This window comes from Cinclus cinclus, chromosome 16, assembly GCF_963662255.1.
Source record: "Cinclus cinclus chromosome 16, bCinCin1.1, whole genome shotgun sequence".
NCBI lineage: Eukaryota > Metazoa > Chordata > Aves > Passeriformes > Cinclidae > Cinclus > Cinclus cinclus.
This window is the reverse complement of record NC_085061.1, coordinates 12,013,055-12,036,052: the sequence shown is the minus strand read 5'-3', so window position 1 is coordinate 12,036,052 and position 22,998 is coordinate 12,013,055. Positions and strand designations below refer to the sequence as shown.

The 22,998-nt window shown below is 43.3% G+C and overlaps 1 protein-coding gene across 2 annotated transcripts in view; it reads right to left on the bottom strand.

Annotated features, from left to right (window-relative positions):
• CLUAP1 (clusterin associated protein 1) overlaps nucleotides 1-22,765 on the bottom strand; it is a 55,822-nt gene extending 33,057 nt beyond the window's left edge. For both annotated transcript variants that reach the window (XM_062503675.1, XM_062503676.1), the window contains exons 1-8: nucleotides 22,744-22,765; nucleotides 22,134-22,245; nucleotides 20,914-20,998; nucleotides 16,203-16,382; nucleotides 15,008-15,103; nucleotides 5,537-5,620; nucleotides 3,829-3,962; nucleotides 2,324-2,465 (exon numbers count right to left, since the gene is read on the bottom strand). In XM_062503675.1, the coding sequence (XP_062359659.1) occupies nucleotides 2,324-2,465; nucleotides 3,829-3,962; nucleotides 5,537-5,620; nucleotides 15,008-15,103; nucleotides 16,203-16,382; nucleotides 20,914-20,998; nucleotides 22,134-22,245; nucleotides 22,744-22,765 (855 nt within the window). The remainder of the gene's footprint in view (nucleotides 1-2,323; nucleotides 2,466-3,828; nucleotides 3,963-5,536; nucleotides 5,621-15,007; nucleotides 15,104-16,202; nucleotides 16,383-20,913; nucleotides 20,999-22,133; nucleotides 22,246-22,743) is intronic.
• Between the last annotated feature and the right edge of the window lie 233 nt (nucleotides 22,766-22,998).

The window sequence follows — 22,998 nt, the reverse complement described above, 5'->3', positions numbered from 1 at the left end:
CCTCCATGCCTTGTCCCAAGTCCCTCTTCAGATCTCCTGGAGCCCCTTTAGGCACTGGAGGCTGCTCTACAGTTTCCCCAGAGCATCCTCTTCTCCAGATGAAATTCTTCACCCTCTTTCAGTCACCAACTCCTAAAGTTTGATTTTGAGGACTGACATCTCATAATGACTTCAAATCCCAGTTTGGACTCTAGCACTTCTAAATATTTGGCTGGAAGGGACACACAGACCCCTCTTCTACCCAAGCAACTGCTTCTGCAGCAAAGCACTCGTGGCTGCCTGAGTTACTGTACTCCTGCCCACAAAGAGATGGTCACAGTCTCATCCTTTATATGTTCCAAGTATTTTTAGGTACAACTGATAGCAATGTGCAAAGCAAAACATCTTTTTGTCACCACTTTTTATACTCTTTAATTCTGCACTAGGCTGAAGCATTATTCCTTGCTTATCCTAGGAAACCACAAGGCAAATCATATGGGTAGGGTCCCAGGAGTCTCACAGAAAGGAGAAAAAAGGAAAATAAAGCATGCTCTCTATATTCTAACCACAGCTGTGAACAACAAAGGCTTTTTCTTGTTCTTATTATCTTTTAACAAAAATCCCCTGAAGAGCTGAGCACCAACTCATTAACAAAGTTCTACACTTGAATTCATAAACAGTTTCAGGTAGCTCAGTTCAAAGCATTTCTCCTTGGGCTGTGAAGTCTCAGTAGCATTTCAACAGAAGAGATAAATCAGATTTTAGGCTTCACTTCAAGATTATGATTTAACTGAAGACTTTTTTCGGGGGGGGCAAGGATATGGTGAAGAACTGGAAGAGAGAGCTAGAACTGACTTCAGATAAAAGGTGAAAAAACTTCTAAAGAGACAGTGCTTGTGGAAAGAGGGGCTTGATGGGAAACTGGTTCACAGGGATTAACAAATTGCCAAATGTCTAGCTAAACCAAATTAGCTTTGAAAATGTATTTGATCCCTCAAGCAAATAATTCAGCAAAATACTTAAGAATTCTCAACAGCATGGCTTTCCCTGTGTCCAAAAGGTGGTGGTGGAATGAGGAAGCATTGATTAACAATGGGTTAACTGGCTGCACTGATGAGCCTTGGGTGCTGCGTCCAGTTGTGGGCCCCTCACAACAGAAAGGACATTGAGGGGCTGGAGTGTATCCAGGGAAGGGAACTGGGGAAGGGCCTGGAGAATTCCTGAGGGAGCTGGGAAAGGGGATCAGCCTGGGGAGAAGGAGGCTCAGGGGGAACCTTCTGGCTCTGCACAACTCCCTGACAGGAGGGGACAGTCGGGGGGGGGGGGGGGGGGTCGGGCTCTGCTCCAGGGAACAAGGGACAGGACAAAAGGGAATGGCCTCAAGTTGTGCCAGGGGAGGTCTGGGCTGGACATGAGAAGGAATTTCCTCATTGAAAGGGCTGTTAAACACTGGGAGGGGCTGCCCAGGGAGCGGTAGAGTCCTCATTCCTGGAAGTGGCACTCAGGGCTGGTGACGAGGTGGGGATGGGTCCTAGGTTGGAGTCGATGGTCTCAGAGCTCTTTTCCACCCCCATGGATGCTGTGATTCTCCAATTCCAGGTGCAGCACACCCAGCAGCACTTAGATCCTGGGGAGAGGGTTCACTCAAACATATTTTAATTGAAGAAGAGAAGACAGAGTGGGTAATGACTGTGAGAAAGATGACAACAAAACAAGAAGCTGCTGGAAGCTGAAGGGAAGGCTGGCTGAAAACACTGCAGTCCAGTGAACATTCAAATCTGGAGCAAAACAGGATACAGATGCAGATTATCCAGGAAGAGAATCACACTGAACTGACACAACTCAGCAAGTCAAGAAAAAGCAGAATTCTGCCAAACAAAACTGAAGTCTGTAGGGTGGAAGATGCCAGCACATCTGATCTCCTCACTGATGCTCTTGGCTGTTTCCATTGATACCTTGAGGAGACTGAAGAGCTTTGTGCTAAGAAACCCTTATACATCAGCAGACACTTGAAGTAAGCACATCCATTGTACGTGGCAAAAGGAAGATCAGAAATTCTGAAAACATTCCTCATGAACAAAACCCAGCAGCTAAAAATGAGTCAGGGGGGCAGAGACTGGCAAGAGCCATCACTACACTGGTTTAACTCCATTAACTGAGATAATGCAGCTCTGCTGTTGTGCTTGGCCAGGAGCAGCCACGGTCACTGGACTGTCCCTCACCTGCCAGTCACTCCATCAGCTCCTGATGTGCTGCTTTGGAAAAGGGGGTTAAACCATCTTCTCTTGTAAGGCCAAGACCTGCAGGCTGTACAGTCCTGCTGAGCATTTCCAAACTGTCCTACCTCAAACATCTCCTGCTCTGCCCGTCGATGATCATCCAGGAGCTGCTCCATGTAGGTCAGATTTCGGAACTTTTCTAGGTAAGTACTGTACTGCTTCTGCAGCTGCTCCTCAATCTTCTCATACTCATCCATAAAAGCAGGGCTGGGGAGAGCAAGCACAGAGAAATCAGTGAAATCTGCCCAGAGAAGCTGTGGCTGCCCCATCCCTGGAAGTGCTCAAGGCCAGGTTTCATGGGGCTTGCAGCAACCTGGGACAGTGGAAAATGTCCCATGGCAGGGATTTGGAATGAGATGAGCTTTAAGCTCTCTTCCAACGCAAGCCATTCTGTGATTCTAGGAGTCTATAAATATTGCTCTGTATATATAGAATTCTGAAATGCAATTTTGGTTTTGCAGCTGCTCTTCCATGTCTTCTGAACCAAAAAAACTTCTTGTTTTTAAGGTTTCCCATTGCTTCAGAGAATAAAAGCTCAATACAAAGGCCCTCACTAAACAATCCTGGGAATTACATAATGCAAAGAGAAGGTTTTTGTGTACAACTCCCTTTTCCTTTCACACAAGCACAAAGGCAGCATTTTGGCCCCCTTAGAAGGCAATGTTGGATTTATTTTCCTGCTGTTCCATAACTGCATAAAGTTAGTGTGTAGCATGGCTGGCAAATCATCTGCTTTGCTGGGGACTTACCTGCTACAAAAGTGTCCTGGGTCATTACAGCTTTAATTAGATATTATGATGAATTGATGGCATTACACCCCAGAGCTGACTGATGCACCCCAAAAACCACTGCTGCTGCTCAGAACTTCACACCCACCCAACCCATGTCCTTGGAAAGTGGTGCTGATAAAATGGGGATGTGAATCCAGGTCATTCCTTCCACTACTCCCTTGTCTAATATTTCCTCTTTCTTTAGTATTAGGTCAGACTGCAGACTGTATAAACCTGCAGGTTAATTAAGGGCCAGAAATCAACCCAAACTGTGAACGTGAACACTCTAGTATCTGAAGGAGCTTAGAAGGAGGGAGAGGGACTCATCATGGGGAACTGCAGTGATAGGACAACAAGCAATGGGTTCAAACTGGAGGAGGAGACATTTAGAGTAGAGATTGAGAAGGAATTGTTCCCTGTGAGAGTGGCCAGGCCCTGGCACAGGGTGCCCAGAGAAGCTGTGGCTGCCCCTGGATCCCTGGAAGTGTCCAAGGCCAGGTTGGACAGGGCTTGGAGCAGCCTGGGGTATTGGAAGGTGTCCCAGCCCAAGGCAGGGGTGGCATGGCATGGGCTTTAAGGTCCTTTCTCACCCAAACCAGTCTGGGATTCTGCTATTCTACAAATTTTCTGGCAGACTGTATCAGTGCCCAGAGAATCTGATCCTAACAAGGGCTGCAGAATGAATTTTTTTAATTGGTGGTGAACACCGGAAGCCTCTGGGAAGAGAGGGACTGCTTGCACTAGTTCCATCCTTTATGTTCACTCCTTCCTGCAGTAGATAATCAGTTCATGATCTTTACCGAACACTCTGCAGAGTCTGCAGCCTCTTCTGGCTTCTTTCCAGTTCCAATTTTCGTTTTTCAATCTTGGCTTCCAAATTGGCTTCATCCAAAGCCACATTATTCAACATGTCTTTAGTCTTTTGGACTTCTCCCTGAAAGAGAAGGATGGTGAACCGTGGCTGGCACTGGGATAATTAAATTTATCTTTCTGATGCTGAGCATTGTCCTGGATAATCTCATCTGTGTTTACTGAAGTAGGCAATGGAAATTCAAAAGTTCTTTGTGGCCAGGATAATGAACTAACTGGACATTTACAAATGTAAAATACCTGTTTTTTTGCTCAAAATTCTTAAAGAAGGAAAAACCCCACAACTGTAACTTTAGTTTTCCTTCTCACTGAAGAAGAAGTAGAAGGCAGGAAGAAGCCCATCTTCTGGCATCATTAAGGCCTTTTTGGATTTTATCTTAATGGAACCATTCAGGTTGTTTCCAGCCTTAATGATTCCATGATTCTCTCTGAATAAACAGATGAGAAATGCATCTGTTTCTTGGTACTATTTTAGAGAATTTTAAGCTTCCATAATTTTTCTTCTCTCTTCAAGATACAAGTCAGTTTTATAAAGAACTTCCTGTATCTGAATATCTCCATGCTTTCCTAAGTTTTGCTTTATTGTTTTTTTTCAAAATCTGGGAAGCATCTTGGAACACTTCAACATGTGCTACAGGAACCAGGAGGGGAAGTGGGAATATTACAATTGATTCAAATGAGCTGAGTACATCCAGTGTGCTCAGGACTCAAGAAACACGAGCATCTTTTGAGGGAGAGAGGGAGAGAATTCCACTGCTGGAATTCCAAAAGTGAGTGTTGGTGCTGCTCAGCTCCAACAGGTCATCCCATGAACTAAGGCAGGATTAATAAGCTGAGTGTGTGCCACTGCTGCTTGCCAGGAAACCAATCCCTCTCTCATGCAGCTCTCAGTTCATCAACAACTGGAGTAAGAAATGCACATTAACAACATTTGATATTCACACAGGCTGTGAGCAGGAGCAAAACCTAAGGGAAGAATGCCTGGAATCTCTCTTGATTATGCCTTGGCTGTTGAAATTTGGAGCTCCACTCTGGTAGCCAAACCACTGGACTGGGTACAGTTTGCAGTGAAATAACTGGTAAGAATTTAATTAACCTCCTCCTCACACAGTGCAGCTGAAGGTTCAGAAATTCAGGACCCAGGCACTGTCCAAGTGCAGGACACACCAAAAATCCTTCACACCAAACACCAGAGGGATTCCCTGGAAGGATCCTCATCAGCACAGTGCCAGCTCTCCTCACTCAGCCCTTGGCCACCTCAGCTGTCCTGCTTCCAGAGCCCAGCTTCCTAACTCCAGAGGCACCAGCACATCTGGAGTTACCCAGGTCACTCCCTGCAGCCCTGACTCTGCAGAGGTCACAGGGCTCACACAAGGTAGAGGGTGTAGATTTCTGTGCTGATTTGGGCAATTTTTATCCCTCCTGTAGAGCTTTTGGGGTGAAGTTCCTAACAGAGGCAGGGAACATGACTAGGATGTGTTTTCCGCCATGAGAGGGGCTAAGAGCAGCTCTTAGATCCATCAGCTGCAGGTGATGGCTTTGGTACTCTTTACCCCAGGCTGATGATAAAAACTGCTAATTTCTTCTTGCAGCAGAAAATTTGTAATTTTACAATCAAATAAACAATACTTTGCTTACCAGAACGTTGTTAATGGCAATTTTCATCACCTTCTCAGCCTCATTTATCTCCAAAGGTCTGGCAATAGATTCTGTCCTTGCTTCCTATGAAACAAAATGAACCAATATATTTAAACACTACACAAAGGAACCAAGTAATGCAGAAGTGAGGGTGTTCAAGCAACAAGGATCATCTACCTAATAAATGGGGTAGGATTTAGTGTTTATTCACCAAGGCTGAGATTATTTAGAGAGCAGGAGATGATGAAAAAGTTAAGTGAGTTGAGATTAGCAGGAGGGAGCAATCTAGGCATCTTTTCCAAAAGAGGTGAGTGCAGTGTCTGACTGCAGGTATTCTTGAAGGCAGATTTTTGGCAACTGCTCTGATTTTACATGTGGAGCAGGGCACAGGATTCCATCACCATTACAACACAACCCATGAAAACACGAGTGCAGGTAGAGGAGCACACTGTCCCAAAAGTGTGGAGCTACAAGGACTGCAAAGCCACCAAACTGTGCCAGGCAGGTGGACACTGAGCACTGACCCTGCCAGAGCTCCAGGAGCCTTTGGACAATGCTCCCAGGCACAGGCTGGGATTGTGGAGTGTCCTGTACTGAATGATCCCTGGGGTCCTTCCCACCCAGGATATTCTATGATCCATGTGAAAATTGCATGCTGCAGATGTATGGGCATCTCTGCTTCTGATAACTGAGTGAGTCAGACTCCTCAAAACCCCCGCAGTGATCCTTGTTTAGATCCCAAAAGATTAAAAAAACCTCCTCTCTTGGCAGTTTTGGGGACACATGGGCTTGGGTGTGCACTTGTCTAATTGATGCCTTAAACACTGACTGGTCATTACATAAAAATGTCGGGTTACTTGCTTGGCACTGGAAGGGAAGAGAGGGAATTTTGCAGCTCCATGTCCCTAAAACAATCTTAAATTGGCAGAACACTTGATAACAGGTGGATAAAGATGGAGAAAGCATCTCTCTAGAAAATATCTGATTAGGAACCTAAAAGTGCTTTGTACGTTTTGCCACAGGCTGTACCCAGCCCACTGCAGGAGGAATTCTGGCAGCAGACCCAATAACTTTACTAAGATGCCATGCCAGACTCTCCAGATTGCACAGCTCAGCTCCAGCAGAGCCTGCTCCCTTCCCACCAACTCCAGTCCAGGGAATTGCAGGGTGAACCCAACCTGGGAGTTCATCCAGCAAACAAATAAAAGCAGCTTTTTGTGCTGAGCTTATTCCACTGCTGGATCAGGTCTCTGAGCAATCCCAGCACACGCTGCACAAAGGCTCATTTTCCTGGCATGTGAAAAGAAGGAGAACAAACATTCTGTTGGGGAGAGTGACAGGAGTTACATCTGTTGGTGGCAGTGACCACTCACAGTGCCCGAAGTGCTCGTGAACATCCCTTTGTCCACAGAGAAAAACAAACTCCAAAGCAGAAAGCTCATCTGAGCAGAAATAAGACACAAAACATCTGTGCAATACAAATCCCCAAATAATTCCATAGGTAGATATTTTTGGAGGAGGGTGGAGAAGAATAATGTACCTCAGTTGTTATTCTGGGAACATTTAGCATTTCAGAAGCTCAACAAAATCATTGTTTATTTGCGGGACCTTTGCCAGGACCAGCAAAATCCCTGTTTATTTGTGAAGCCTTTGCCAGGCCCAGCTTGGTGCAGACACTGCCCTGCCAACTGCACTGGGCTCAGAGGGTCTGTGCCACAGAGCCAACACACTTCAAACAAAACAGCAGAGGAACAGGAATTATTGTCCCTTCCACCTGCAAAGAGGTCAAAGGAACAGCAAGGACTGCAGTCTGTAATCATAAACAAGTCCCTCACCAGCTCCCCTCCAGCAGCCTGGTGAAACACCCCAGAACATGCACAGGGCACTGCACTGGGGCAGGGCAGGGAGCTGATGGGTTTGGAGAAACTTCTGAGGATCTACCCTTTTAGGTGGAATAATTTACGTAAGTTTAATGTCTTTCCCTCTTCTGTCTTCCCTCTAACAGCCCTGAATTTTCAAGTACACACCACAGTCTTCCACAGAAATCCACCTACAACAAGGTTCAGTCTTACAGCCACAGCTGCCTGGAAAAATCTGTCAGGGAAATGCAGAGCAGTGGAAGGGCTGGAATTTGTATTTTCAGACTGCGGAATCAGGGTTAGACTAGAAAAGGAGAAGGTCAGGGCAATTAACCCCTCACACCTCAAGAGATGGAGAGGAGAATCCTTTGTACACACAGCTCATCCCTAAAACTCTGCCTTAGAACGGGCAGAGTAACCTCACTGTTACAACAGTGCCCCTAACCTAACCTAACCTAACCTAACCTAACCTAACCTAACCTAACCTAACCTAACTTTGACTTTTTGGAGTAACAAGTCTAAGTGAAAAAGATACTAAATTTTATGGAAAAACAGTAATACATAGTGGAAATATATTGGAAACAAATATATGCTGAGTCTATCAAAACCACGGATTCTTTCATGCATTTTTATCACAGCTTCCCTGGGTAACAGTCACATAGGCCTGTTACCCTAGGAACACTCTCAGAAAGGAAAGTTTTATCTTTAATCTATCTTTTCAAGAAGGACCCTTTGTAAATGCACCCACCACTTCCCTTACAGGGAATCTCTCCCCAAGAGCTTCACTCGCAGTTAACAATGAAGAGTCACTACTGCAAAACCCATTCTGCAAATATGCCCAGGGAGGCATTTTCAGTTGGTAATGGATTTCCATTTTTATGGACCAAAAGCTGATAAAGCAGCTTCCAGTGTGCCTGGTGTATGGAAAAATGGATGCACTCCTCCTCCAAATTGCAGGAAGGAATGAAGGCAAGTAATTAGGCATGACCAGCACACAAGTCACTGAAGATAAATGTGGTGTAATAACATGTTCTGATGTGCTCAAGGTCTAGCAGAAGTTTCTAAACACATTTATTGTGGGAAGGAACAGAAATTAAAAGCTTTTTTCCTAACACACTGGTCCTGCTGCTGGAAGTGCCAGGCTGGATGGGGCTTGGAGAACCTGGGATAGTGGAAGGTGTCCCTGCCCATGGCAGGGGTGGAACTGGGTGATCTTTAAGGTCTTTCCAACCCCAACTGTTCCATGATTCTTTTTCTGAGTTTTTGACCACAGGGCAAATCTTTGTTTTCCAGGAGCTCTGAGCCTGATGCACACAGAAGTTCGTGTACTCCTCACTGCCCCTTCAGCCTCAATCCAGGCAGTCCCACATCCCCTGCCACCTGCAAACAGGGCCTTGGCAATTCCAGCTGTCCATGCAGGCCACAAAGCTCTCCTCTAGGAGTTTATTGCTCAGGGATTTCACTCACACACGCTGGGATCATATTTGGCCAATCCAGGGGATGGATGATTTGGCACTGTTACATAGGAACAGGAAGGCTCATGAGGGACACTAATCCTTCTGAAGGAATCTGACCCTTCCCAATGGCCCATTTTTACCCTCATGATATAAAGTCATTGTAATTGAGAATTTTGCTGCTTCCAGAGTATGCTGCTTGGTTTCATGCTCATCTCAGCAGCCTCCAAAGACATCTCCCTACTCTGCAATGCAGAACTTCGATCAGTGCCCCAAACCCTCAGCTATGCCAGCATGTAAAACCCATGTCACAAGAAGGTCTGGGGGACAGAACCAACTGCAAAACTGAAAAAAAAAATTCTGTGGATCAAAAATAATCAGAAGTAACCTGCTTGTGGTTCTGCCGAGGCAAGAAAGGGAACTTTAAAGCTTTCTGACAGGGATGAATTTACATTGCTCTGTTCCCTCCCTCAGCAGGGTGCTTCCATCTTCTGGCTCTGGAGTTGATGCTACTGATTCACCCTCATCTCACAAAACCCAGGATGTGCCTCCTGTGATCTTTCCACACTCTTAGAATCCTCACCTTTCATTTTCTTTGTGCAAGGTCTGAGGACAGACTGCACTTGGTAAAGCTTGGATCAGTCCTCAGGACTACAGGGAGTCACTTCATGTCTCCTCCAGACTGTGGGAAGATGACAAGGAACTTCTTGTTGCAGAGCAGAAGCTAAGCCTGTGAGTGAAATTTCAAATACAATCAGCTAGAAATGGCCCTGCATAGGCATTGCTGGTTGGTTTATAAAGGCAAAAAGGGCAGGGCTGGGAGAGACCTGAAAGCTCACCTCATTCTAACTCCCTGCCATGAGCAGGGACACCTTCCACTGGACATAACTGGTCCCCAAAACTGCCAGGAGAAGTGTGCCAACCACTATGTTACAGCTGACGCCATTTCTTCAAGCTAAATACTCCTGGAAAGGTCATACAAAGTGATTTCTGACTTTAAATACATGCACACAACTGCAGTTCTGGTTAAAGCAATCTGATATTGCTAAATCACTGGATCACAGGTGCAAGGGTTAATTCTGGATTCCCAATTTGCAAAAAGCCCTCTTCTTCAAAGTGACAGGTCAGGCTTGGCCTAGAAGCAAGACTATTCAAAAAAAACCTAAAGCAAACCAAGTAATTCTCCAGAGTTGTGGCAATTTCAAGTTACAAATTTCCACTAGAAGTTCTTTTTATGGTAGTTCTGTAACTAAAGCCCAGGAAATGAGAGAAATTCATTTATCAGCCTCCCCTAAGCAGTGTCTTGTACCCAGAAGTAACATTTGGCAGGCGGAAAAAAATGCTTCCAACATTCCCAATAAAATGATTTTTTGCAGTTAAGTTCCAAAGAGCAGGGAGTGATGCAGCCAGCTCTGAAATCACATCTCCCTCTGAGCAGCAGCAGTGGGAGGGGGAAGGAAAGGAGGAAGGGCTCTTTAATCCAAAATTGGGAATAAAGAGATCCAAGTGAAATGTCCTTAGTGGCAAGGCTTTGTGCTGAACTAACACTGCCTCAGTTCCAGAGCTGGCTCTAAACTCTGAAGAGTTTCATTCCAGCCTTTCCCAGCTGAGTTGGTAAGGAGATTCTCAGTGACTCCCATCAGTTTGGGAACAAGCTGGTGCTGTGGGCATCCGTAACAGTAACAGGGAGCAGTGCCCTGGACTTACTCCAGAATTTATCCTCCACAGAGTGGCAAACACTTAATGTGGCTGTTAAAAGCTTTAATCTACCAAATTCAACAAATCTTTTATTTACAAGAGTGGATACAGGAAATAAACACTTTGTTCAAGGACACAGATAGGGCAAGTGCCAAGAGGAGCATTAGAAAACAAACCCACTGCATTGTCCATCTTCAGCACAAGCTAAAAGCCTTAAAAGAAAATACTATTTTCATTTTTCTTTAGTTTTACAGGCCTTCCAGCTAATGAAGAGGTAAATAAAATGAAAACAAGCCTGAGAGGGTCAGAAATCTTTCTGCCTGCCAGCAGCACAGAGACTGTTTTCTAGAAGTTTTCTTCTATAATTTTTTTTTTTTCTCCATTATGTTCCTATGTCCAATAAATCAGCAAGTCTGAGCAGGGTAGCTTCCTGACAGGCTTCTGCTAGTATGGCCCAGGACCCCTGGCAGAAGCAAAGTGGGAGGCATTCCCGAGTTAAAAACAGCCAGGAATTTTTCCTCTTGGATTTCCAGCGTAGGATAACTCAAGAACCCTTCCTTAACTGAGGACAACTGCCCTTGAAAGTCTCATTACTGCTTGATTTTGAGCTGAAGAATGATTTGGACCAGCTCATCATCCCTTTCTGCCCCCAAAAGCTAATCTGGCCATTTCCCCCACCTTGCCATGTTTTTAGGATACTCTGGCTTTTCCAACATATTTTTCCATGCACAGAATGGCAGCTGTGTAGATCTCAGAAAAGGGGATGCTTAGGGAAGCAGTGCTGCATTTTGCCTGAATGCTGACATTAATTCTCTTGCTACTTTTCTTTATTTAGGGTTTGACAGCCTTAATCACAGACTGGTATTTTCAACCTCTTCTTTTCTCCATTCATTTAGCACCGTGTAGGAAGACAGAGAAAGAAATGCAAACAAAACCTCTCATCCCCATCTCAAATCCAAATCAACCCCACCTTCCCCATGAAAAAAAAGAAAACCAGAACTCAATATGCCTGGTTACTCTTCCAAAGATAACTGTAAATATTCTGAAAATTAAAGTTACACAGCAATGAAATGCAGAGAAAGTGCCCCTGGCAGGAAAGAAAACAATAAAGATGAAGATGTATTTCTCCATGCATGGAATTTGCATGGAATTGGCTTTTCATTTAGGGATCTCACTGTGTGGTACCAAGCTCATTCATCAGCTCCACTAAACTCTACAAATCCCAGTTGCAATTTCTGTGCTCCAAGATTGGACCAGCAAGACTGGAAGCTGCAAATTACCTTCCAAATATAATGCTCAAATGTGTTTTAAAATAAAAATTCTGTGTCTCTAGCACTGCCACAGGACACAAATAACCTGCACTGTGCTCATCCACAGCTGGGCTAGAAACAGCAGAGCTTCCATGGAACTCAATAATTATATTTGGGATTTTCATCTGACAGTACAGCTTTGGGGGTTGTTTGGGATTTTTTTTCTCCCACATAACTTAACAACACCCTGAATTCAGCACACCCTGTAGGTTTTGTTTCTTCCTCTGTTGTTAATTAAAGATTCTCTTTTAGCGTTGCAGATTAACTTGGGAAGCAGTTTAAATATACAGAGGAACTGTGTATTCAGTCAAGAAATAAGGTATTTGCAAAGGTTTCAGAAAGGCACAGAACCATACTTCCAAGAAATCAAACCTCAACTCTTCCCCAAAAATATGTACATACATTTACAACACTCTCTACCTCCAATAAATCTAACAGAACCATTCCTCTAAAATCTTCTCTAGCTGAAATTTATTTTCATTCAGCAAGTAATTTATTTTAGAAAGTGTTTCATGACTTGGAGCAATGAAATTCATCTAATGTATGAAGTTTTTCTACAGTTTCTATACAAATTATGTACAAAAAGACTCCAACTGAGAAGATAAAGGTTGTGCAGCAAATTAGAGTCAACATTTCCAAACAAAATAATGAGTTCTACTTCACTTTTCCCCAATGATCTTTCCCCAAAAGCTGCTCTGACTATGAAAACAGATATAGTCAACCCATTAGTGCCAAATGCTGGCATTTCCTTTATAGTTCCTGGAAAATGAAGCCATCTTCACTTAGTATAGAAATAAGATTTATCATCAGCCTGTTGAAGCTTAGGTAGGAAGAGCTTTTATTTAAATATTTGGAAATGAATGGATAGGAAAAAGAAAGAGAGAAGAGGTTCGAGGAACATAAAACTCCCATGTTTTCAAATTGCTTTAAACACTATGACAGCTGTTGATAGATTTTAGCACATCCAACAGGTTTCAGGAGAATAAAATGGAATAAAAAACTAAACCACACTGCTCCACTGCCCTTCAACAGCACAAACCCTCTGGCAGTGCCACTTAGTGTGAGCATTAATTAGCCAGGCACTGCCAGAAGAAAATAACCAATGGAAATCAATAATCTGCACACTAAAAAACAATAAAAGTAATCCTGGATTAATGGCAACTAATTTGGTGTCTACCAGCAAATCTCTACTCCCCTGCCAAAGCCAGAATGGACTTCAATTCTTGCCCACGTGGAATGGGGTGGGAAGGGCAGGCAGAGGATGCCATTTCTGAGACCTCCTGAGCACCTCCCCGTGAAGGATCCAAGGAGGATGTGGCAGATGAAGAAGGGCAATTCCTGACTTCCCTCAGCACTGACAAGAACCCCAGCCCCAACAGTGATGGAAAAACCCAGCAGTGTTTGGCTCTAAGCTTTTCCTGGGATGGACACATTTCATACTTGAACTGAAAGGCAAAGTTGGGTAATTTCAATTTAATAGGTAATTTAAAATTACAAATTCCACTGCAAAGCTGGTTCCTGCAACATCCTGGCTTCTCACCTAAAACCTGTTTGCTTTGCTACACGCTCAAGTCTCAAGCTTGCTACATGTTCCAAACTTTGACATTTAACACACCATCCAAAAATGGTTCAGGTTTAACAAATCACTAAAAAACCTTGGATCCAGCCCCAAATCATAAGAAATAGAGCTGAAAAGCCTCTTCTGCATCTCTCTGGAGGCTGTCCCTGTGCTGTCACTGTCACCCACTGCCTTTAGGCAATGCACTCAGAGCTAATGGCTGTCACCTTTCCCAGGGCAGCATTTCCTAAAGACAGCAAGTTCCATGTGCCAAGCCTTTGTGCAAAACACAACCTGTGCACCTGGACAGGATTAGTTGGCCCCATCTTGTGTACTCAGCCACAAGGAACACGAGCTCTGTTCTCTCTAAGAAATCCCATCCTTTTAGCAATGGCACCTTTAAGTAGGCTCCCACTCCCGAGTTCTTAATGGCCCCACTGAGAAGTGGTGGCACTGAAGCACTTTCTCATCTCTTCATTTTTCAGCTCATGCTTTCAGCACCCTGCACTTGTGTCTGTCCCTTTTCCAGGGCCCAGCTCTAAACTCAATGTCATAACAGCCTTGATTTCGAGTGACTAAATAACACCAAATTCAAACCAATGCTTGAGTACTTTTAAAAATGCCTGATCTGTATTTCACTTTTAGCAGAATTACAGGGATGCTGTACTCAGAGCAAAAGGTTCCAATGCTCCACTAAAGCAAATATTAACACAACACTCAGCAGCTGTGTGAAAACTCTTTCAAAGCCAAGAAATTTGGCAGAGTGCAAGAGGAGAAGTAACTGATTAACAGTTCTGTGATACTGGTGCATGTTGAGTTAAACTGGATTATCAATTCTCCCTCTCTTTTGAAATATTAACACCCTGCACACCACAGTGATGTATGGACCCAGCAAGAAAGGCAGTGTTCCACGGAGGAACTTCCCAGGTTATCAGCCACCCTTTCAAACACCTGTACTCCATCAAACAAGGACCTGGGAGCATTAAGTGTGGAGGCTCAGAGTTTACAGCTCTTAAGGGTGCACTTCCTACAGCTCAGACATCTGAACATTTCCAACACCATCCAGGGTCTCCCTCCTTTCAAGTCCCTTTTCAGACAATGAAGAACCTCCAGCATTGCAGATAAAGGCACTGAAGAAAATAATGGCAAGACTTGCTGGCACTGTGCACAACTTCATACAATAACTTTTGATTTTCCTTCTTTACTTCTCCAGCTAAGCTGAAGAACATGTACCCTGCAGGCCGTGATGCCTCCAGCTCCTGCCACAGAAATAATGAGCCTTGCCCTTGGAAAATGAACAGCATTCATCATTTATCTGTTAGAATATCCATCCCCACCACCACAGCCTGCACATGTAGTTCCAAACAGACAGTATTTCAGTTTTCTGCTGAAGAGAAAATGCCAAGCTGCTCTCGCAGGCTGCCTGCAGTCCAGACATGAATATGACAGGAAGGAAATGCAAACTGTCAGGACCATTCCTTCAAACTCATGGAATATTCAAGTCATATGCAGACATTAATAAGAACTGAGATTTTTTTCCCTTTTTTCCTTTGTGGTACCCAGTGAATACAAGTTTTTCCATGTGCACTTACCCTCAGTTCCACCTCTTTGCCAAGTAAGTCATACAGGACTGCTCCTTTGGAGGTGATTTCAGAAGCAAGCTGTCTAGCTGCCTTCAAGTCAGCAATCTGGGAACACAGCAACAGCATTGAATAGCAGGAGAAACCCCAGCACCACAAAGAATATCCATGGTATTTCTCATTTTGATGTCAAAATTGCACTGGAGGTCAAGAGGTTGTGCACTAGAATCAGAGTGGACAGTCTTTCCTGGCTTTGAAACAGCCCAGGTGAGGGCCCATCAGGTACAGGTTTCTGAGTGAAACCCCAAATACTTTAGGCCAAGGAAAAAAACCCCAGAAATCTCAGAATTGTGGCTCAGCCAGTTGTTGGTTCATGTGCTGCCCAGGACAAAGAGAAACATCACCTTTTTTATGAGCACAGGTAAAAACTTCACATACCTAAAGGAATGGGACCAGCATACAATGTAAGTATTGAACTTTTGAGCATCTACCAAGTAGTTCTTTGTTATTTTTTTCAGAGAGACACATCAGACTTACACATAGGAGAATCACCTGTGGGTCTGCTGTTTTTCTCAAGAATCACAGGAAGAGAGAATCACAGAATGGTATGTGTTGGAAGGGACCTAAAGCCCATCCAGTCCCACTCCTGCCATGGGCAGGGACACCTTCCACAGAAGTAGTACCAGAAATTCCTCTTATTTAGCAAAGTGCTGGGTTATTGGTTTGTTGTTGGTTTTTATTTTTTTTTTATTTAATATTTAGAGATGGTGGTTTAAAAATATCTAGAGATGGCTTTTATTTTAAGGGCTTGAAAAGCTTTGATGTCTGTAAGGATCACAGGAAGATTTCCCTTTCATTCAATGCAAATGGGCTGAAAAATCAACTTTCAGTCAGTATTTTCAAGCTACTCCTGTTGCGAAAGTTTACTAGGTAGAAAATGATCTTTATTCCAGCCTACTCCAATATTTCTATAATGTCAACAGCCTTTCAATATAAAGAGAACCAATTTGGTACCATGGTTGCCTTGTATTATGCTACTGGTTGAGAATTCAGAGATTAAAACAAATCACAGTCACAGAACCCCACCTACTGAAAGTCTGACTTAAAACCCTGCCAACTGCCTTGCCAGAACATTCTCCACTTCAATTCCAGCTAGAAAACGGGTAAGTTTTCCCCAGGTGAACACAGGAGTGCCAGTTTTGCTTACTTTTGAGCCCAGATCAAACTTGAACTTGGTGCTGTCCTCATCAGGGAGGTGTGCAGGCTCCCCTCCCTGGGTGTTCATGGCCCCGTAGAGCACCGAGGTGACCTTGAGCAGCTCCTTCACAGCATATCCATCAGCCTGGTACAGCTTCTTTGTGTTCAGCTTGATGTGAGCCTTGGTAGCCTTGGGCAAGAAAGAAGGAATTCAGCAGTCACAAAGAACAAAATCTGCTGGATTTTAGAAACTTGGGTTTTTTGAGTTTTTTTGTATTGATTTTTTTTTGGAGAATATTGTTTTCGATGGTGAAGTTAAAATTACAAGTGTGTAGTTAAACAAAAGTGTGTGCTTTTATATGGTGAAAGGTTTTAAATTTGAGATTTTTATAATATACTAAAGGGTATGGGACAAGATAGAGGATTTTGGGTGGTGGTTTGTTTTTTTTTGTGGTTTTAGGTAGTACTTTTTGGTTGGATAGTTAGTGTTGTCTTGAGAGTTATGAGAGTTTAGTTATTGGGTTAAAAGTATAAATAATATAGGTGTTATTTTTTATTGGATTGTTTAGCTTTAAGAGACCTTGTAGCTAGCTAGATCTTGCTCCATTTTGCTCACTTCTAGCTAGAAGTGTTGAACTTTCTGTACTTTTTATAATATTTAATAAACAGCCAAGCCTAAACAGAAGAAAATCTGTTTCCTTCGTGTATTTTTTAATCCTGACTCTGAGTGAAGACAGAAGAGACTCCAGACAAACCACTAATTAAGTGGTGCAAATCATCACCACTGTTAGAAAAATCTTCTGTTGTCTGCACTCAAAACTCTCTTTGGGGGCACCAGACTCTGCTGTACAGAGTAATTCCTGTTTGGACACCCAGTTTATCTCATGATAATACTGGTATTTCTAGAAGAAATTTTTATGAAAGTTGTGCACTTTCTGCATGTCAGAACATTTGCAGAAAAACCCTCAAACTACCATTATTTCTTCCCTGAATAAAGATCAGCAAAAACCCTATGCACCACTTAAATTCAAATTAAGCTTAAGTGGAAAGTAAGTGCTGCCCAGGTCTTGTGATGATGCTGCAGAGAGGTAAATTTCACCCTTAATGAGTTGCAAGAATAATGCAGTTATCCTAATTTAACTGTCTTCTCTTCCAGCAGCACCTTCCAAATGTTTTATTGTTTCTCTCAATTTTTCCCCTGCTATGATATTAGTGATTTTATTCCCTTGCCTCCCATCTCTGAAAGGTAGACAGAACAATAAGGAAAAAATATTAAAAATTCAAAATATTATCTTTTTGTGCTTCAAAATAATAAAAAGGGGAAATTACTTTCTGTCACAGAAAGGACACAAATGCTGTTCTTGAAATTCCTGGTAAGTTTATATTATAAATGAATAGCCACAGCCACAAATTTCAGATTAAATTTTGAAGGAGTCTTTGTGATGGCATAACTAAGCAAGGAAGCAAAGAAAGTATTGATCAACAGCTATGGATCCAAAAATTAATCTTAAAAATGACACATGAAGCCCAAAAGTGACTTAACGTCTTCTTTTCAGTATATTTTTACAATGAAACTTCTGCTGAAATGTTTCTTTGGGAATGCTGTAGCAGATAGAGCCTATCTGTGAGTCAATGGTGGTATTACACAGCTTTGGTTTTACAGTGTTCCTGGAAGGAATTCACATTCCCTCAGGTCTGGCAGAGCAGGATCTTCAAGCTGGGGGAAGAGGCTCAGATATTACAATATTTGGTACAATACAATTATAAGCTCTGCACTGAGCTTCACTGAATAATGGACTGAAGGAAAAACTCCTGTGAAACTAAATACAGAAAGCACCACACTTGAAACCATGGATTTGGCTCCAGCTTTTCCAAAGAAACAAAGCAAATGGATGTTGGCCCATATTTATTTTGTCCAGGTGCATTTTGTCAAGACTTTGTGACTTTAAAATCAGATTTTAATTTCCAACAAGTATTTTCCTGTTGCCTCTCTCATCCCAAAATCTCAACCCAGCAGAGGAAAATGACTCTCTGTATCTGTCTGCAGAGACAGGACCCATGGAATGGCTGGCGTTGTGTTAGGAGGTCAGGCTGGATCTCAGGAAAAGCTCCTTCCCTCAGAGAGTGGTGGGGCACTGATCAGGCTGCCCAGGGAATGGGCACAGCCCCAAGGTCCCAACTCAGGATCTTCTGTGATTCCTAAAAATTGAAGCCCAAACTTCCAGAACGGGCTCCTGATGTTGTGTGCCCTGAGCCAGGGGAATATGAGACTCACAGTACAAAAAAATCCTAATTGCTTTTGAAATGCTGGTCTCAAAATGACCTCAAATCAGCCATGACAAAATGAAAAGCCAGGTATGTTCACCTCCCTTCCCTTGCAGTAGAAGCAATCAAAAAAATTAATTGCAGAAACAGCAAGTACTCCATTTTGGGAGAAGTGGTCATTAAATTGATACTCTCTTAAACATCCCCCATCCAAAGGGGACCAAAGCACTAAATTATAAAGGATGCTGTTAGAAACAGGAGTTCCAATTTCAGCTCCATTCACCCTCAAGAGAGTAAAATCAATGTCCAGTAAGAGGAAAAAAAAAGGTTTTTCATTCGAAGGCTACTTAAAAAGAAGAAAACCCACACAGACAAGTAAATCTATTCTTCAGACTGGCACAACAGCACTGTGGGGTCAAGAAGACAACTTCATGTCTGGAAAGTCACCTCCATCACTTCATGTTTGAACACTCACCTATCTGATTTGTTGTTTTATTTTATAACATTTCTAGTTTTACAGAACCATTAAAAACCACAGCTACTTCTTCTGAAGATCACATGATTAAAATGCAATAAAAAAATATAAATACATAACAAGAACAGCAGCAACAGCCAGAAAATTTGCTTAACCTCACAATTTGCTTTATTAATATCATTAAGCCAAATTTGTCTGTGATGTCTGACTCCTGCAAAAGGTTTAGTGCCCTTGGGTTGCTGAGTTTGTTTTCATGAATTAATTTCTATGAGATTAACTCACTGGAGGCTTTTTGTTGCACTCAAAATTTGGATCCAAGTGGGCTCAAGCAGGAGCCAGGTATTGAGCCCCACAGACCAGGGCAGCTCCAGGGGGGGAATTGATTAAAAACACACCTAAGGCAACCTTGCATTTCAGAACTTTTCTGTCTGGGTCTGGGAAGGAGACATTTGGTAAGTTCTCAAACTGCCAAGAACACAGAGCAGTAGCTAATTTGAGTGGAAAATTAACACCTCCTCACTCCTTGTTCAGTACAGCAGAGCAAAGCTCCAGTTACACTCTGTGATGATGGATCTGTCCTGACATTCTCTTCTGAGACAATTCTGTCTCCATCACATCTCCCATCTGCCCACAGATGCATAAAACCATTAACTCCTGGGGAGGATAACTGTGGATTGCATGGACAGTGAATTATTAAGGAAATGTCTACAAGCTTCTCTCATCCTGAAAATGCTGAAAACCTACAATAATCCCCACACTAACTGGTAATATTAACTGAGACTAAGTACAGGATGATTAAAGTAATTTCCATTTATTTCATTTTCTGAATCATATTATGTAATTCTCCAAAACTCCTGGGATTTCTGACATGAAATCAGCTATTGAAAAGCATTCCATTATTTCTGCTTCCAGACTTGTGCTTGGAGGGGGAAACCCTCCCAAACAAAACAGACCTGTTCACTCTATCTCACGATGCTCCAGGACTCAAAAGTACATTCTGATATGTACAGGAATATCCCCTGCTCTGAACATGGCAAAATTAAGAGAAGTTGTGGTGCATACTGTTCACAAATGACAAGGGAAATATTGCTAAACTGACATTTTAATTAAGTTTAAAGATATTTAAAAAGTATTGTAATTAATTTTTGGTATTAGCATAAAAACTTCCATTGCTTCCATATCTACCTGCAGCCCCAGAAAGTTCTCACATATTGAATTGTGTGATAACATCAAAGGCTCACACTGCTCCCAAATAACATGAATTATATGAAATACAATGTTGTTATATTCCAAAAGACTAAGAAATTTGATGGCCCAATCCAAATACGTTCATGCATAAAAAACTGATCTGAGAAAAGAACACATGCTTTGATCTATGGGCAATCTCATCCAACTAATACATGATTCTGTTATCATGATGAAAACATCAGAACTTATGATTATTCAAGCACAGGAAAGAATGAGACATCCAAAGTTAGCAATAACCATGGTGGGATCTCTTCTACAACAATTTAAATGGTTTAAAAACTCATCTACAGCTGTGTCTTCCACTGTTACCTTTTATAACTAAGGAGAGACAAGGATGAATGTTGTTTTAGATCCCAATATGGTATTTAGATGCCATTTCTGCAGAGAGGAGTACAGAATGTCAGTAACAACATGCCCTGGCCTCTTCAAATTTCCAGCAGCAGACTCACAGAATCAGGGAATGGCTTGGGCTGGAAGGGACCTTAAAGCTTATCCCACCCCACTCCCTGCCATGGGCAGGGACACCTTCCACCATCCCAGGCTGCTCCAAGCCCTGTCCAGTCTGGCCTTGGACATTTCCAGGGATAAAGCAGCACCAGCATGCAACACAAACTCAGCCACACCTTGCAGGGAAACTCTGTGGGGTTAAGAGAAAAAGCTCTGAAGCTGCCATGGAATCAGGATTTCAGATTTTCAGGATTTCAGCCCAAGCACAGCTCCTGGGCAGACTCACCATGAACTGAGCCACGGCCTTAATGAAGAAAACCCGGTCCTGCTCTGTCTCCACATCCCCAGGAATGTCACTCTGAGGTTCATACCTGTACAAAAAACACCTGGAGATTAGAACAAGCTTCTGGCAACTAAACTGGAAATTAAATGTGTAAATAAATTCCTACTGCAGACTGGGGCATTCAGAGCCTGGTATGTGGGTTTGTGCAAGAGCTGTAAAACCTGACACACTGCACAAGTTCATACCCAGACATCATTTCAAATACACTTCTTCCAGAAGGAAAGGAAACTTATGGAAAATCAAACTGAAATCTGTGAAATGCTTAAAAAAAATCCCGTAAGTGAGATGCAGAAACTTCTAGAAGTGGCCAGTCTGCAGGAACCACGGAAGAATAAAAGGAAATTCAGTGATTTGGACCCTCAGTGTAACAGCAGCATTTTAAAGACCATTTAGGCAACTTAATCCAAATAATTTTAAATAGTTGTAAGTATATCCCTATTTCATTACAACTGAAAGAGTATTCAGCAAATTTCTAATTACTTAATTAAACTTAATGGGTATTAGTTATTAATCCAGGCCAAAAAAAATAACAATCAAGCAAACTGGTCAATGTTGGTTTCAATTATAATGTTCTACCTTATCATCTTAAAAAACCCTTAATTTTACACTTAAACAGAAGAGAGAAGATAATGTATAATTAAAAGAACACTTCAACATCCAGAAATATTTAACTAAATATTTGGTTAAAGTTTGTCAATGGGTTAAGGGGATGTAAAACTGCAAGTGGACAGTAGTAGATTGGAACCAAACCATTCTATTTCTTTTACACATGTTGTGGATGCAGGACAATACCAGGTTGAGGCAACAGCTGTAGCAACACGGCTGGGTTTTGATGAAGTTCCAACAAGAGATCACCCTGTTTGGATAAAAGGATGTCTGTGGAATTTGGAGAATGTGTGAGAGGTAAGGCTACTTTTGAATGAAGTGCCCACAGTCAAGAGTTCAACTTCTGCCAGCAATGAGTCCCTGGGTTTGCTACTCCAGGCTGTGTCATTAAGCTAAAAACCTGTGAACTACCACATTTCTATCTGGTATTTAGAAGAGCAGAGATCAAAGAATGAGTAAATATCACTGAGTTCCCTAATTTTACAGCACACCATCAGTTCCAAACACACTGGCCGCATCCCAGCATCTCCCCAAAATTTGTTGGCCTCATCACCGACCTTTTCACCAGCCACAGCAGCACTTCTGACACAAGCATGAAGTTTGGGGTGTGGAAATTCTCCAAGGATATGAGTCGAGGATACCCCAGCGCCCTCATCATCTCAGTAAAATCTGAAAAATGAGGAAGAACAGGGATTCCTTCTCAGATATCCAATAAGGGCTCGACCATGATCGCCATCTCCCAGAGTTCTGCTTACCAACCACGAGATATACCCAGTACAAAGCACTGTTAAAAAAATTAAACCTCAATAATTAACAGAAATTGTATAATTTCAACAGAAAACACGCCAAAGTGAAAACAGGCGCTTTTAACGAGATTTCCTGAGCTGAAACAACGCAGACAGCATCCTCTGCCCACAAACACAGCATTCAATAGAGCTCCCTACGTGCGGGGGAATCCCGCCCGTGCAGAGCTGTACCATCCCCCGGCAGCGGAGACCCCTCCCAGGCAGGGACCGGCGGGCTCAGCCCTGCATCCCCACGGCACCGCCCGCCGGCAGCTCCGTGTGCGGCCCGGCGGAGCAGCGGGGATCCCCGGGAGGCCCAGCCGTGGTGCCGCGTCCCGCCCGGCCCGGCCCGGCCCGGCCCCGCCGCCCCGGCCGCGCTCACTGCGGAGATCGCGGAACGACATCGCCGGCACCCGCGGCTCTGAGGCAATGCGCTACGGCGGCGCGGCGGGGCCAAACCCCGCGGGAAGCGAAGTGTGCGGCGAGCCGGACACTGAATCACGGAATGGCAGGATAAATCCGGGTGGAAGAGTGCGCTGAAATCAGCGAGCCAATCTGTCACCGATCGCCCCCGTGGCAACCGGACCAGAGAACTGAGTGCCATGCCCAGGCTTCCCTTAAACACCTCCCACCACAG